Below are 13,480 nucleotides of genomic sequence, written 5' to 3' on the forward strand. Positions count from 1 at the left end.
CCAGGAATTGTATGTAAAACGGTTTTCTAGGTGCTGGTTAATGGTCAATCGTACGGGATATTTCAGTTTAAATTCAAATATTGATTGTCGAAAATTCAGTTTGATTTTTTTCCAAATGTCATGATTATTGTTTAAGGAAGTGAGTCTACATAATTTCGAGGATTTTGATAAAAAACATTACAAATCACGAACGGTTAGTAATTTTACACGATTGCTTGAAATGTATCCCAACTTAGAATGTCCAGTCAAAGAAATTGTCAGAAAAAATTCACCGTTTTTTCAGTAATTCTGGCATATGGCATTAAAGTAGGAATGTGAAGTGTTGCTTGAATAACGGATGAAGTTTAAATATCGCTCATTTGAATGAGACCTAAGTTTTTTCTTTGATTTAAATTACCCATCAGGGGGGCACTTCTGACGCGCGTCTGTGGACGTCAGAAGTCTTCGAGCTCCTAGGGGGATTGTTCATGAGCGCCCCACCGCTGAGCTCGCGGTGTCTGACTGCAGGTCTCAGTTATGGGGTTATTACTGTATGTAGGTAGGATTCATTACATTAAGTTATTATGTAGGTAGGATTCCTTACATAAAGTTATTATGTAGGTAGGATTCCTTACATTAAGTTATTATGTAGGTAGGATACCTTACATTAAGTTATTATGTAGGTAGGATTCCTTACATAAAGTTATTATGTAGGTAGGATTCCTTACATTAAGTTATTAAGTAGGTAGGATTCCTTACATTAAGTTATTATGTAGGTAGGATTCCTTACATTTCCCTTCTCTGCCTCTCTCGTGCACTTCCTACGTTCTCTATCAAGCAATTCACGTGAGCTGTCATTAGCGACTTCTGATAAATCAGCTGTCTTGTTCTTTACTTCCATTTCTTCCGTATTTTTCAGCTGAGCCTTCACTTCAGTCAGCTCATTGCATAGCGAGCTCAGTTTATCACTCAGCGAGCGCACCATCTCACTCAAGGAGTTTACTACATCATTCAACAATTTCGACTCATTGCCGTGCTCTTAACCAACTCCTCTCTTTTTCAAGCACCAAGAGTTGGTTTTTCGCAATCGAATGATTTTTGATTTTGAGAAATTTTCGATAATTGAGACCTTCCAACTCTTAGGTGATGTTCATCTTGACATTCGGTGCGAGATAGCTGAATAGCTGAAGCGCTAGTGAACATGTGGCCACTAAACTAACTAACTTGATTTAAATTATATAAATCTCTGTCCGCTTTGGTCTCTTTGCCGTGGCTTAATTCATTTATTTAGTACTTACAATCTACCTTTCAACTTTGATCATTGAAGAGATCGTACTTGCATTTCGAACAGATGATGGCGCTGGTCACCGAAATGCTTGCGCGAAAATTAAGGTGAATTTGTCTATTTTCTTTGAAATAAAGGCAAAAATGATCATTATTCTCTTTAACTTTTTTATCTTAACACTCAATTTTCTTTTCTTGTTTTCACCAATCGTTCCTGATGCATGTAATCGGAGTTTTGTTGAGGGTATTTTTTTTAAATATTGTGGCGCATAATCGTTTTCTCTGCAGTCAAAGCATAAGGTATCTAAATTGAAAGTAAAATTAAATTAAGTCTCTAAGATTATTTCCTTACGTGGCTTTCGAGCATAAATATACATGTTTATTATGGAGCAGCTATAGTTCCCACATCATCGGTCCGGGTGGTAAACAGAGCGGTGGGTGTTGTATGGCTAAGGGGTTGGGGTGCACCAGCTATGGTAAAGACATTGTAAAATTGATTCAACCTATAAAGATAGGTATCACTTATATAAAGTTGAAGGTTAGTTTGAATACAGTAAATTTTGCAATAGTAAAATGCTAGGGAAACACGCTTCATGGATTAGTTTTAATTCAAATAAGCTGTAACACGTGTTATATATACGAATATGAAATGCAATACTTCAACTAATAAGTGATAAGAGAGCAGTAAATAATAAAAACATGAGTAGTTTAATCATGAAGGTAAATCAAAATGGCAAATAATAAAATCAGTTAATTCATGAAAAATCAATTCTTCGACCGCGGCTATTTTTGCCTTAAATTATACAAATAGACTTTAAATGATAATTTAAAGTCTATTGTACATAGCTAAAGAATGATTCACAGACTTCGTCATTTGAACGTTTTAATTCGTTCGAAGGCACCATCATTATGCTTCAACACTAAGAACAAGACCAAAATGGAAAATGCAATACCAACATTGATAAATATTATGACTGGCCAGAGAGACAAAACTTACAATAATATTAACGATAAACTTAAAAGCTGAATATTAATACTGCAATCATTAGGTGAGAAGTAAAGCATACTTTGTATGGGATTATGAATGATACATGGAGTCGTTGTAACAATCACTTGACTAAAGAGTCTTTTTTGGGAAGGTTAAATAGTTTGTCAATTGGCATAGACATCATGATATCTATACTTGTAATGTCGTCGAAGCAGGACTGAACCTTGATCATAAATCTTGCAGAAATTAGGATATAATTGAATCTTGATAACAGTAATATGAGACCTCGAAACTAAAACTTGCAGTGAATTTATAAGGTCGTCGTGCTTTAGAGAAGTCTAAAGAGGATATTGTCTTGTCTATGTTAAAAATTTTAATGAATGAAGGATACAAGTATACTAGAGATTTAAGCCATCGTGTCGTTAACTAGAGTATTGAGGCTAAACGCAATCATAGTGAGGCAGTCAGAGTAAAGCATTCGTAAGGGTAAAATTAAAGAAAACCACGCCAAAGTTTTAAGTACTTTCACTATGTAGGTACTTAAGTGTGTACTAAGTAAGTACAAGTGTGTACTTTCCCAGTCATAGGACTCAAGAGATACAACAAATGATATCAAAATAAATGCAGTAGATCGTATGAGCTAAACCGAAACCTTTAGTTGTATATCAGTAGGACCAGATGTCACTGGAATTGTGAGTACGTCATCATTTGACTTATTTTCGCCTCTTATTTCGATCGCTAACGTGATTTTTTTCCCCGTGCATACACCAGAAGGGAGACAGACGTACAACTTAGCCGTGAAGAGCAGAGTCTCAACTTCTGGCCGCGGAATCTGCAATTTGACGAAGAAGCTGGCAATGCCGTCGTGACCCCAGCCTCCCGAGCTCCTTGTAACCTCAGCGCCTGAAATGTGAGCAATTTATTCACGTTACATGTCCAGTCTAGCAGATCTTTTGAAAGTAAGAAGCCGATTCGGAAAAATTAGTAGAATTATCAAATATTAAATGGGATGTTTCCAGCTCATTTTGCGCAATTAAAAATTATCCTCACTATTCTGACGCATATTAATATGTGATATATTTTCATTAATATTCTAGGCAAATGAACGAAATATTAGTGCAACGTTAGCTTAATAATATACAAGATATCTGTGATTAAGTTCACGATATTCCTAGTCGCGCATGCGTACAAGTGTAGTACAATTAGAGCACAGTAAATAGCTGGATATGCAGCAGGAGAATAATAAAGATTGTGTCAGCCTAAGGGATCACTAATTTATTGCCGTGTCTTTCAAGACTATTCAGGCCTAAATTTAATACCACAGCAGCAGTCACCAGTGAACAGTAGATGAGACGTATTTTGGGATTAAAACCACTAGTTTCTTGGCCATATATATACTTATTCGCTGCATGACAATAAATGAATAGGCAAATTTATTTGTAATTTGCCTTCACTACTAGAGGCCAAAATGTCGCAAAGTGAAATATGTCTCGTAACATGTTGATGATTTTTGGCCTTTGATTTTCTGTTGCACAGTGAGGAGACAGGAGGCCTCGCGGGGAAGAGGCTTGAAAGGACACGGTCATGGGATTGACGGACTGAAGAGGAGAAGCTTTATAGAGTGGAGGTGATGTCCTCATTAATAGCACGACACGCTTGTGAAACGCCCCAACCAGGGTTGCCAGATGGCATTTTGTCCACGGACAAAACAGGCCAAAAAGTCCTTTAACTCCATATACATTAGTATATGTGTAGCAGCTTCCGGTATAAAATTCCACTGTTTTTTCGCACTTTTTAAATTTTAAAAAGAAAACAGTGCCATCAATAATTTAATTCGGTTAACTCGATTGAAAAAACAAAATCGCGAAAATTGTCCGGAAAAATAGATCATCATAACTCCCCAAAGTGAGGGAGTAGAACGCAAGATGGTTGCAGGAGCTCTACCGCTGCTGGGCCGGGCCAGCAGAGGCGATAGTGCGCCCCCCACTCCCAGAGCCCCTCCACCCGCCGCCTCATACGTAGAATCCGGGCGGAACATCCCCTGGACAGGGACTTCTCCCCGTTCACACCCGACATGGTGAAGCTCGCTATCGCGGCTGCCAAGAACTCCTCCGCGCGAGGCCCGGACGGGCTCACGGTCCTGCATTTTAAGCACATCGGACCACGCGGTATCCAATTCCTCACCCGCATTTTTAATATCTCCGTCGCCACAGCCTCTATCCCTTCCATTTGGAAAAATTCAATAATTATTCCAATCCTCAAACCGGGCAAACCCGGTAACCCTCTCCCTCCTCTGCCCTGCAGCCAAGATCCTAGAGCGACTTGTGCTCCCTTACATCTCGGGCTCTCTCACCACCGTCCCCTCGCAGCATGGTTTCAAGCCGGACACTCCACTGTCACCGCCCTCCTCCCGCTCGCGCACCAGATCACGACGGGCTTTAACTCGCGGCGCCCTCCAGCCCGCACAGTCGCCGCGGCGGTCGACCTCTCGAAGGCATTCGACAGTGTCGACCACCCCCTCCTCCTAAGCATGATCGCGGCCTCGGACCTAAATCACAACCTGGTCCGATGGCTGTGCTGCTACCTCCGAGGCAGGCAGGCATCCTGCCTCTATCTCCGGACCCAATCGCCTTGCAGAGCTATCCACTCAGGCGTTCCCCAGGGCTCGGTGATCTCGCCAGCCCTCTTCAATCACTTCATTTTAGACATCCCAGTACCTACCACCACCATTGGGGACGACCTTACCATCTTCGTGTCGTCCCCGAGACTCGACGATGCGGAGGCCGAGCTTGGCTCGCTCCTTCGTAACGTCTCTGACTGGTCGGCAGCCAAGAAACTGGCCGTGGCTCCTGGCAAGTCCTCGGTCACGCTCTTCACCCCCAGATACGCACCAATCCCGTTACCACCCAGCTGCCACCATCTGCAATGGCATCATCCCACTGGACAAAACCCCCAAAATCCTAGGCGTCACCTGGGATACACACTTCACTTTCTCCCCGCATGCAAGAGCCATAGCCACGAAAGCGACGGGTTTTCTTCGCATACTAAAAGCCCTTGCTGGCACCAACTGGGGCTTCTACAAGGAGGACATAGTTGCCACCTACCGTACCATCACGCGCCCAATTCTCAACTACGCGGCCCCCATCTGGTACCCTGTTGCCTCCCGCACAGCAGTTGCCAGCCTGCAGACTATACAGAATACCGCATTGAGACTAGCCACCGGCTGCCTCAAAATGGCTGATCTCCCATCTGCACCAGGAGACCGGCATCCTCCCTTTGCCCGAACACCTGGACCTGGCCTGCGCCCAGTTCCTCGCCAGCGCCCTCCAGCCCCCCCACGCCTCCTTTCGCATGGTTTCTGCCCCTCTGGGTGACCGCCCTATGAAAGCCTCGATACAGTCAAGGTTCGGCCATCTTGTCACACCACTCTTGACAAATGGTATCCTGCCTGCCGGGACATACGGAGAAGCCCAGCGGTCTCTCCGGAGGGAGATCACCTCCCGCGTGGCGGCGACTGCCGCCATAAACACTGTCCTGCCGCCGCCGATTGCTTCAGCGGAGACCTCTCTCCCTCGCCCCTACCGCTCAGCGTTATCCCAGCTCCGCTCGGGATACTGCAGCTCCCTAGCGTCCTATTCCGCCAGGATCGGACGCTCCCCTAGCTCCGCCTGCCCGGAGTGCGGGGACCCCCTCCAATCAGGGACAGCCCCGTGGAGGTAGCGGCTTTCCTAGCCACCCTCCCTGCCTTCGCCCACCTCCCTCCTCTTCCGGTTCCGGCCCCCCGCCCGCCACCAGAGCCTCCCCCCCGGCGTGCGTGACGGTCGCAACCAACAACAACATAGTGCGCATATCTTGCTCAGGGACGATTGGAGATGATTAGTTAACGCCTACCTGCCAGAAGTATACTGCGTGGTGGGGGCCATGAGTCCCTTCGTAGGTTGCAGACACACACCGCGGAGACTGCTGGTAGGTAAGCGTTAACCAACCACTTCCTATCGCCCCGAGGATGATATGCACACTGTTCCCTCAGTCCTATTAGTTCCTAACATACCGGTACTACTTCTTGAATATCACCCTGTCCTCACAGATGGAGAATGGAACAATTTATTTCTCGTCCACCTCGTTTGTAAGAGTACAATAAGATGTGGACAAACAGATGCTATAAGAGATTACTCACTTCCATTATTTTCCTTTCCCCTGTACATATTATGAGTATTTATTACTGAATATGTATTTATTTTCAGATTATTTCACTAAATCCGCACAGTCTTCCAACATAGCCTGGGCGATGGTGTACTCCAGCCTAGCCATAACTGTCATCCGTAACCAACGTACATGGAGATGGGCTGTACCGATAAAGTTAATTCCTGGTACATAGCAATAATCACGTTAGGCAGGAAGAGATCTTTAGCACGCCCAACTGTAACGTACGAAACGTATATCATGAGGGGTACGTTTATATACGAAACGTATATAAACGTACGCCATACGTTTGCGCATTGCAATGGAGTGCTCAGGATCTCTTCCTGCATAACTTGATTGTCGCTATGCACCAGGAATTGATACTAACAGTTCTTCCCAATTCCATGTACGTTGGTTACGCCGCTAGTCATAGGTTCTGGCGCACACCAGCTACCACGCCATGTCGGAAGAAAACCTCAACTGCTACTACAGAACAGGGCGCTATAACTTTTTGTAATATAGATTCCTCACAGCTGCTAAATGATAGGCTTTAACAACATGCCCAAACATTGAAACTAATCACATGTCATTCCACACGTGTTCACCATGAAGTGTCCGGACGTGCCAACTGCTGGGCGCGTCTTCCGTGAGGGCGCCGCGGTCGAGCACAAGTCGTACGTTGAGGGCCAGAGTGTCGTGGCCGGTGGCAGGGCAGAGCAACACGCATCGCTGGTCTGCTCCTCGTCCGGCAGCAAGACGCCCATCCACTTCATCGCTCTGCTTCACATCCGCGAACTGTAAACGCAACTGTGAAGAAATAAGATATTAGCATCTTAAATAAAGTTGTTTTTAGCGCATTTTCTCACTTATGGAATAAAAGGCGCTATTGTGCTCGTCATGTTCGTCCGTCCGTCTGTCCGAGATTTCACGTTTTCGTCTAAGAGAAAATGCACTCTCTGTCACTCACTGTAGTAAGTACCGAGATATATTTTTTCACTGTTTATGAAACCTCGGAATAATATAATAAACCTACGTCATGGTTGAATTTAATCTTGAGTCAGAGTAGGAAAACAGGAAGGTTTTCGTAAAACCTCTACTACTTTACATTATTTCCGATATTTATCAGATGATGCATATTTATTAGACTGTATTGTAACATTCACATCTGTTAATTAAATTTAATTATCTTGTACACTGGTTCTTTGGACTTTGATCACTACGTAATATAGTAAGTTGATGTACGTTCACTATAGATGTTTCTCCAACCTTGATTAATGCGCTTGTTTATCATGCAATGTTAGCTAGATAGCCAAATTGTAACTATCGACAACTACTAAATTATGCAAGAAAGTTTCTTACTTCCGAAACGGCGGGAGGTTTAGCGGACGTGTCAATGATCTTGATGACGTGATGGTTGGTGTCGGCGACGAACAGCTGATCGCCCATCGCACACAGCCCGCCGGGCTCACGAAACTGCGAAGATAACACATGGTAAATAAGATGAAGAGTGAATAATGGGACATGATGAAGAGTGAATAATGGGACATGATGAAGAGTGAATTATGGGACATGATGAAGAGTGAATTACACACTATCGTATTAGGACAAAATAAAGCTAAATTTAATCCGCCAACGTTGTGTCATGGGAGATTCAGCGATGACTTTACGGGAAAAAATGTTGTGACTGGATATATGTTTTAATTTATTAGAGAGCCATCATCATTAACAAAAAGACCCGAGTACCGCAACCATACAGATGAGATTTACAAGAGGCTTCCTTACAAAAAAATTTGTGGCTTTGTATGTACAAAAAGTGTCTGGAAGTTGAGAAATAGAAATGTCATTATATGCATTACCTATCTAATATTTTTTAGATGCATTAACATTAGATGCATTATCTAATAAAAACCAATTTTACCTCGAGGGAGCTGATGTGGAGGCTGGTAGTTTTAAACCGCGGTATCCCTTTACCTTGAGGCACACAGACGTCGATTTTTCTGATCTAAAAGCAATGCAAGGGCTTAGTGTTAAATATTGTTGGTAATTATACCCATCAACAACATGAATTTCATTGCATTCATGACTTTTCCTCAGTTCTTATTCATTAGTCTGCTTGAATCTCAAGTGCACCACGAATTTCAAAGCAAAGAAAATGCCCAGCGAAATCCCCATATACGGTATTCCATTAAACCGTTTCGAAGACCAGCTCCTAACAATTTCATTGAAGATGTAGTTGATTTACTAGGCGTTTTCTTAGCTTTTGAATTTTTGGCTTTCTCGTTCATACAAAAGTGATTTCTTACCTAGGTATGTCTTTGAAATATTTGAACAAAGAAAGAAAAAATCTGATCTCATAAATCTATACAAATTCGCGGTTCTGAAAATATAGGTATTTTCTTTTGCAGCGAAAGCATAAATTATATATTTAGGGGAGTATGTCACGAAAAATGTTGTTGAATTCGTGTAAGGTAGTGACCGATGAGTTAGAAGTTAATAACGATGTGAAGAAGCAGTAAATAGAAAGTTCCCGTGAACATTGAAAAAAAAAATCATTGCAGAAGTTTATGATGATACGATAAGGTAGTAAAAAGCAGGTTTCCCGTGAATATTGAAGATAAATCATTGAAGAAGCTATAAAGTACAGTGTGCCAAAAGATGAGGCAGAACTGGCACCTTATGGTTGTAGGTGTCAGCGACGTACAGCGCACCGCCGTCTTCAGAGGCCGCGACAGCAAGAGGATGCTGGAGACGAGCACTAGTGCCAACTCCATCAGCGTCGCCGTATGCGAACAGGTCCTGTACAATGATGGAGGTTAGGACACAAGGTCCTGTACAATACTGGAGGTTAGGACACAAGGTCCTGTACAATACTGGAGGTTAGGACACAAGGTCCTGTACAATACTGGAGGTTAGGACACAAGGTTCTGCACAATACTGGAGGTTAGGACACAAAGTCCTGCACAATACTGGAGGTTAGGACACAAGGTCCTGCACAATACTGGAGGTTAGGACACAAGGTCCTGCACAATACTGGAGGTTAGGACACAAGGTCCTGTACAATAGTAGTGGTTAGGACACAAGGTCCTGCACAATACCAGAGCTTAGGACACAAGGTCCTGCACAATATCAGAGGTTAGGACACAAGGTCCTGTACAATAGTAGTGGTTAGGACACAAGGTCCTGTACAATATCAGAGGTTAGGACACAAGGTCCTGTACAATATCAGAGGTTAGGACACAAGGTCCTGCACAATACTGGAGGTTAGGACACAAGGTCCTGCACAATAGTAGAGTGAGAAAACCCCTCACCAAGTGAAGATTTATTTAATTAATTTAAAAAAAAGGTTGAATGCCCACCGTGGGGTCCGGGGCACCCCCCACCAGGGGCATAACGGCGCCTGTGTCCAAACGCAGCAGCCGCACGCACGAGCTCTCCGCGTCCGCGATCACCGCCGCGTGGACACCTGAAGGCGAAAGAGATTTTTTTTCGAGTATGATACGAGTATGAACAATTGAACATCATATTGGAATAAAAAAACCTAAAACAAGTCTTTTTCTTACATAAATCAGCTAATTTCTTCAAACTGGACAAGTTACTAAGCTGGATCATGAATGTATGACCACCATTATATATATGACCACTATTCCTAGAGTTCCATGTTACCTGTAGGGTGGGACGACAGGGCTGTGGTCGGGGCATCCGCAGGGGGAGGACGGTGGACGCGGGGCGGTCGGGGAGGTGTGGGTCCGAACGGTGGGGCTGGGGGGATCAAAGATGGCGCCGGACCTTCAGGATTGCGGGTTGCTGTTACAGTTGCTGCTGCTGTTGGAGGTTGTTGTGGTGGTGGTGGAACTCCCGTTGAACTCGGATTTTGTTGATTTTGAACAGAATTTTGCGCTGACGTTGATATAGTAGGATGGGGAGGAGGATGAGTAGGAGGAGGAGACAGGAGGAACAGAGGGACGAGAAAAAGAAAAAGAAGGGGGAAGAAGAGCAGGAGGAGGAGGAGGAGGAGGTGGAGGAGGAGGAGCAGGAGGAACAGAGGGACGAGAAAAAGGAAAAGAAGGAGGCTGAAGAGCAGGAGAAGGAGGAAGAAGAGCAGGAGGAGCAGGAGAAGGAGGAAGAAGAGCAGGAGGAGCAGGAGGAGGAGGAGGAGGAGGAGGAGGAGGAGCAGGAGCAGATGGAATTCCCTTAAAAGCGCAAGAATATATCAGAGACGAAGGAGGGACTGGGACATCACCGTGAGTCTCACAATGAGACCCATCATTGCTGGTTTCCGTAGGAATATTACGAGCAAAATTCTTCTTTTTAGTAGCGGGAGGCAGACTCAGTCTAGCAGTGCAAATACCAGAAGGCTGAGCAAACGAAGCCTTCAAGGGATAACTCGTGTTGCGGTTCTCTTCTTGGCCTGAGCCAGCGATGCGAACGACGCAACCTTCCGCACGCTCGCTGAGGAAAAAATATACCATCATTACGTCGACGTCATTAAAAACATTGCGTCCGTATCATTAAAACTATAACGCCCATGTCATATAAATCATTATGTCAACGACATTAAAATTACCACGTCCACGTCATAGAAATCATTACGTACACGTCATCAAAACTATTACATCTGCGTCATTAAAATTATTAAGTCATCAAATACATTTCCGTACCTACTTACATCATCTCCCTATCAGCTGCTGAATAAGTGTAAATAATTAAAGGCAATAATTCATGTCATTTTTGCTAAGCCTGCTGATTCAAATACGACAGAACATTACGTTCATAAACAAGAAATCATTCATAAATCAGCACTACATTAAAATACGGAACATAAGAAGCATTGCTAGCCAAGGGCACCATTTAATGCCTACAGTAGAATCAGGGGCCGTACTATCATAACACGCCACGTAGTTCACGTAGCGGCCTGAGTACACGTAGCGGCCTTGGTGCGCGTAGCGGCCTTGGTGCACGTAGCGGCGTGAGTACACGTAGCGGCCTGAGTACACGTAGCGGTCTGAGTACACGTAGCGGCTGATCTCTTGTCGGCTTAGCTTTAAAAGCCGTCAGTGATTGGCTGACGACGTTAAGAACTCGTAACTATTTTTAATAGTTCGGGCTCCCGTTGGGCCTATACTTTCAAGTATAGTATGGCCTATACTTTCAAAAAAAGTTAAGAGATAGTAAGTTTATCAGCCAATCATTGACGGCCTTTCAAGCAAAATCCAGCAATCATAGACGAGAAAATAGAGCGTAAGTACTTACGTTCACTTAGCCAGTTTTGAAAGTATGGCCCCAATAGCATGGCTCACCAGCCTACGAGGTCGATGCCGTCTTGCAGGAACAGCGCCCAGATCTGATGAGTGCCCGCCATGGCGATGAGCAAAACTGGCGTCACTTCCGCCTCTCCGTGGACGTCGGGGAGACGTGCAGTGCAAACGTCCCATGGACTTGAGATTTCCTGGAAGATAAAACGATCAGAGGCCGTATTATCGAGACTAATTATGAGTTCGTTACGTATTCAGTCAATCACTAACGGATTTTTCAGCTAAACTCTCCAATCACAGACGAGAATTTGGCCGCTACGTGTACTTTAAGTTAAGGGTTAACCTTTCACGACCTATTTTCTTGTGAGTGCAAAATACCACATTGCATCCATACCAAATAGCTGAAATTTATTAATTTAAATAATTGTCCACCTGCTCATAGTGCAGCCCGAGATTTAAGCCGATATATTTGTAGCATTAGACGAATGAGCTTCATACATAAACAAAAAAAAATACATTTTGAAAAGTAACCTAAATGTACAGCCAGACGATGAAGGGTTAAAGTCAGACACATGGTTCAGTTTCTATGCTGACCTGGTCAGTGCCGCGGAGGCCGCCGACGAGGTCGGTGCCTTGTTTGCCGGTCCCGGCGACGGTGCTCACTCTTCTGCTCTTCAGACACACCTGAGAAATGAAGAAAGGTTAAAGAAATATCTAAAAAGGTTTTTTAATCTAAACAATGCGATGCTAAAGTACGGAGTGGTATCAGCCATACAGGATAAGTAGCCTTGCAGAGGTTCTAGGACGTAATTGTAGTAAAAAAAAAACAGTAAAAGCAGGCGTGATCAGACAAAACAAATCGAGAATTATAGACTCTAGGGTTAAATGCCGCATGAATTGGTATGAATCCTTACATGGATTAGATTTAAAGCAGAAAATTAACTGTTGGCATCCTGCAACAAATTAAACGTTGGCATAATTTTTTCTAGACAATAGTGATTATCATCTACCTAATGATAAAATATTTGACAATAATTCAGAGATTACCAAATAATAGAAGATAGGTACCTTCCTGATTGCGTGGTTTTCAGTATCAGCAACGTAGATGTGATGAGGAGCGCTGAAAGCACATCCCTGAGGGCTGCTGAACTGCGCTGAAGTGAAGCTGCCGTCGCTAAAGCCGCGCTTGCCGCTGCCGATGATGTCCTGAAGAATACGAGTACAAACATTTAATTTGGAAAATCCACTTCTGAAATTAATGGTTCTCAACTCTCTCGAAGGCGTTACTAATAGTTTTACTATTCTCATGCGAGGCGTTGATTGAATGACATATGCAGCAAGTTTGGAAAATCGAAACCGAAATCTAATTACTAGGTATGTATATAAATGAGGTATTTGGACAGCATCTCGACCGTATGGGTGAAAAAAATGAAGCCAGCGCTCAGAGTTGTTCTGCGCCTGTTACACAACAGTACTTATATTAGACCAGCAGTGTTTAGATGCACAATCACTTATACTGCACTAAGACTTATACTGCACTACCTTCACACTGCCACCAGTATCAGCCACTACACCACACTACCTTGACACTGCCACCAGTATCAGCGACTACACCACACTACCTTGACACTGCCACCAGTATCAGCGACTACACCACACTACCTTGACACTGCCACCAGTATCAGCGACTACACCACACTACCTTCACACTGCCACCAGTATCAGCGACTACACCACACTACCTTGACACTGCCACCAGTATCAGCGACTACACCACACTACCTTCACACTGCCA

At 43.8% G+C, this 13,480-nt stretch overlaps 1 protein-coding gene across 1 annotated transcript in view; it reads right to left on the reverse strand.

The window, feature by feature from the left end:
* Positions 1-1,853: 1,853 nt before the first annotated feature.
* The window catches only part of LOC108674798 (NHL repeat-containing protein 2), a 15,257-nt gene continuing 3,630 nt past the window's right edge, over positions 1,854-13,480 (reverse strand). The window contains exons 5-16 of the mRNA XM_018162768.2: positions 13,428-13,453; positions 12,754-12,891; positions 12,280-12,369; positions 11,731-11,879; positions 10,429-10,882; positions 10,097-10,379; positions 9,790-9,896; positions 9,107-9,229; positions 8,352-8,435; positions 7,793-7,906; positions 7,039-7,240; positions 1,854-3,154 (exon numbers count right to left, since the gene is read on the reverse strand). Of these exons, the coding sequence (XP_018018257.1) occupies positions 2,892-3,154; positions 7,039-7,240; positions 7,793-7,906; positions 8,352-8,435; positions 9,107-9,229; positions 9,790-9,896; positions 10,097-10,379; positions 10,429-10,882; positions 11,731-11,879; positions 12,280-12,369; positions 12,754-12,891; positions 13,428-13,453 (2,033 nt within the window). The 3' untranslated portion in view covers positions 1,854-2,891. The remainder of the gene's footprint in view (positions 3,155-7,038; positions 7,241-7,792; positions 7,907-8,351; positions 8,436-9,106; positions 9,230-9,789; positions 9,897-10,096; positions 10,380-10,428; positions 10,883-11,730; positions 11,880-12,279; positions 12,370-12,753; positions 12,892-13,427; positions 13,454-13,480) is intronic.

This window comes from Hyalella azteca, unplaced genomic scaffold, assembly GCF_000764305.2.
Source record: "Hyalella azteca isolate HAZT.00-mixed unplaced genomic scaffold, Hazt_2.0.2 contig15661, whole genome shotgun sequence".
Taxonomy (NCBI): domain Eukaryota; kingdom Metazoa; phylum Arthropoda; class Malacostraca; order Amphipoda; family Hyalellidae; genus Hyalella; species Hyalella azteca.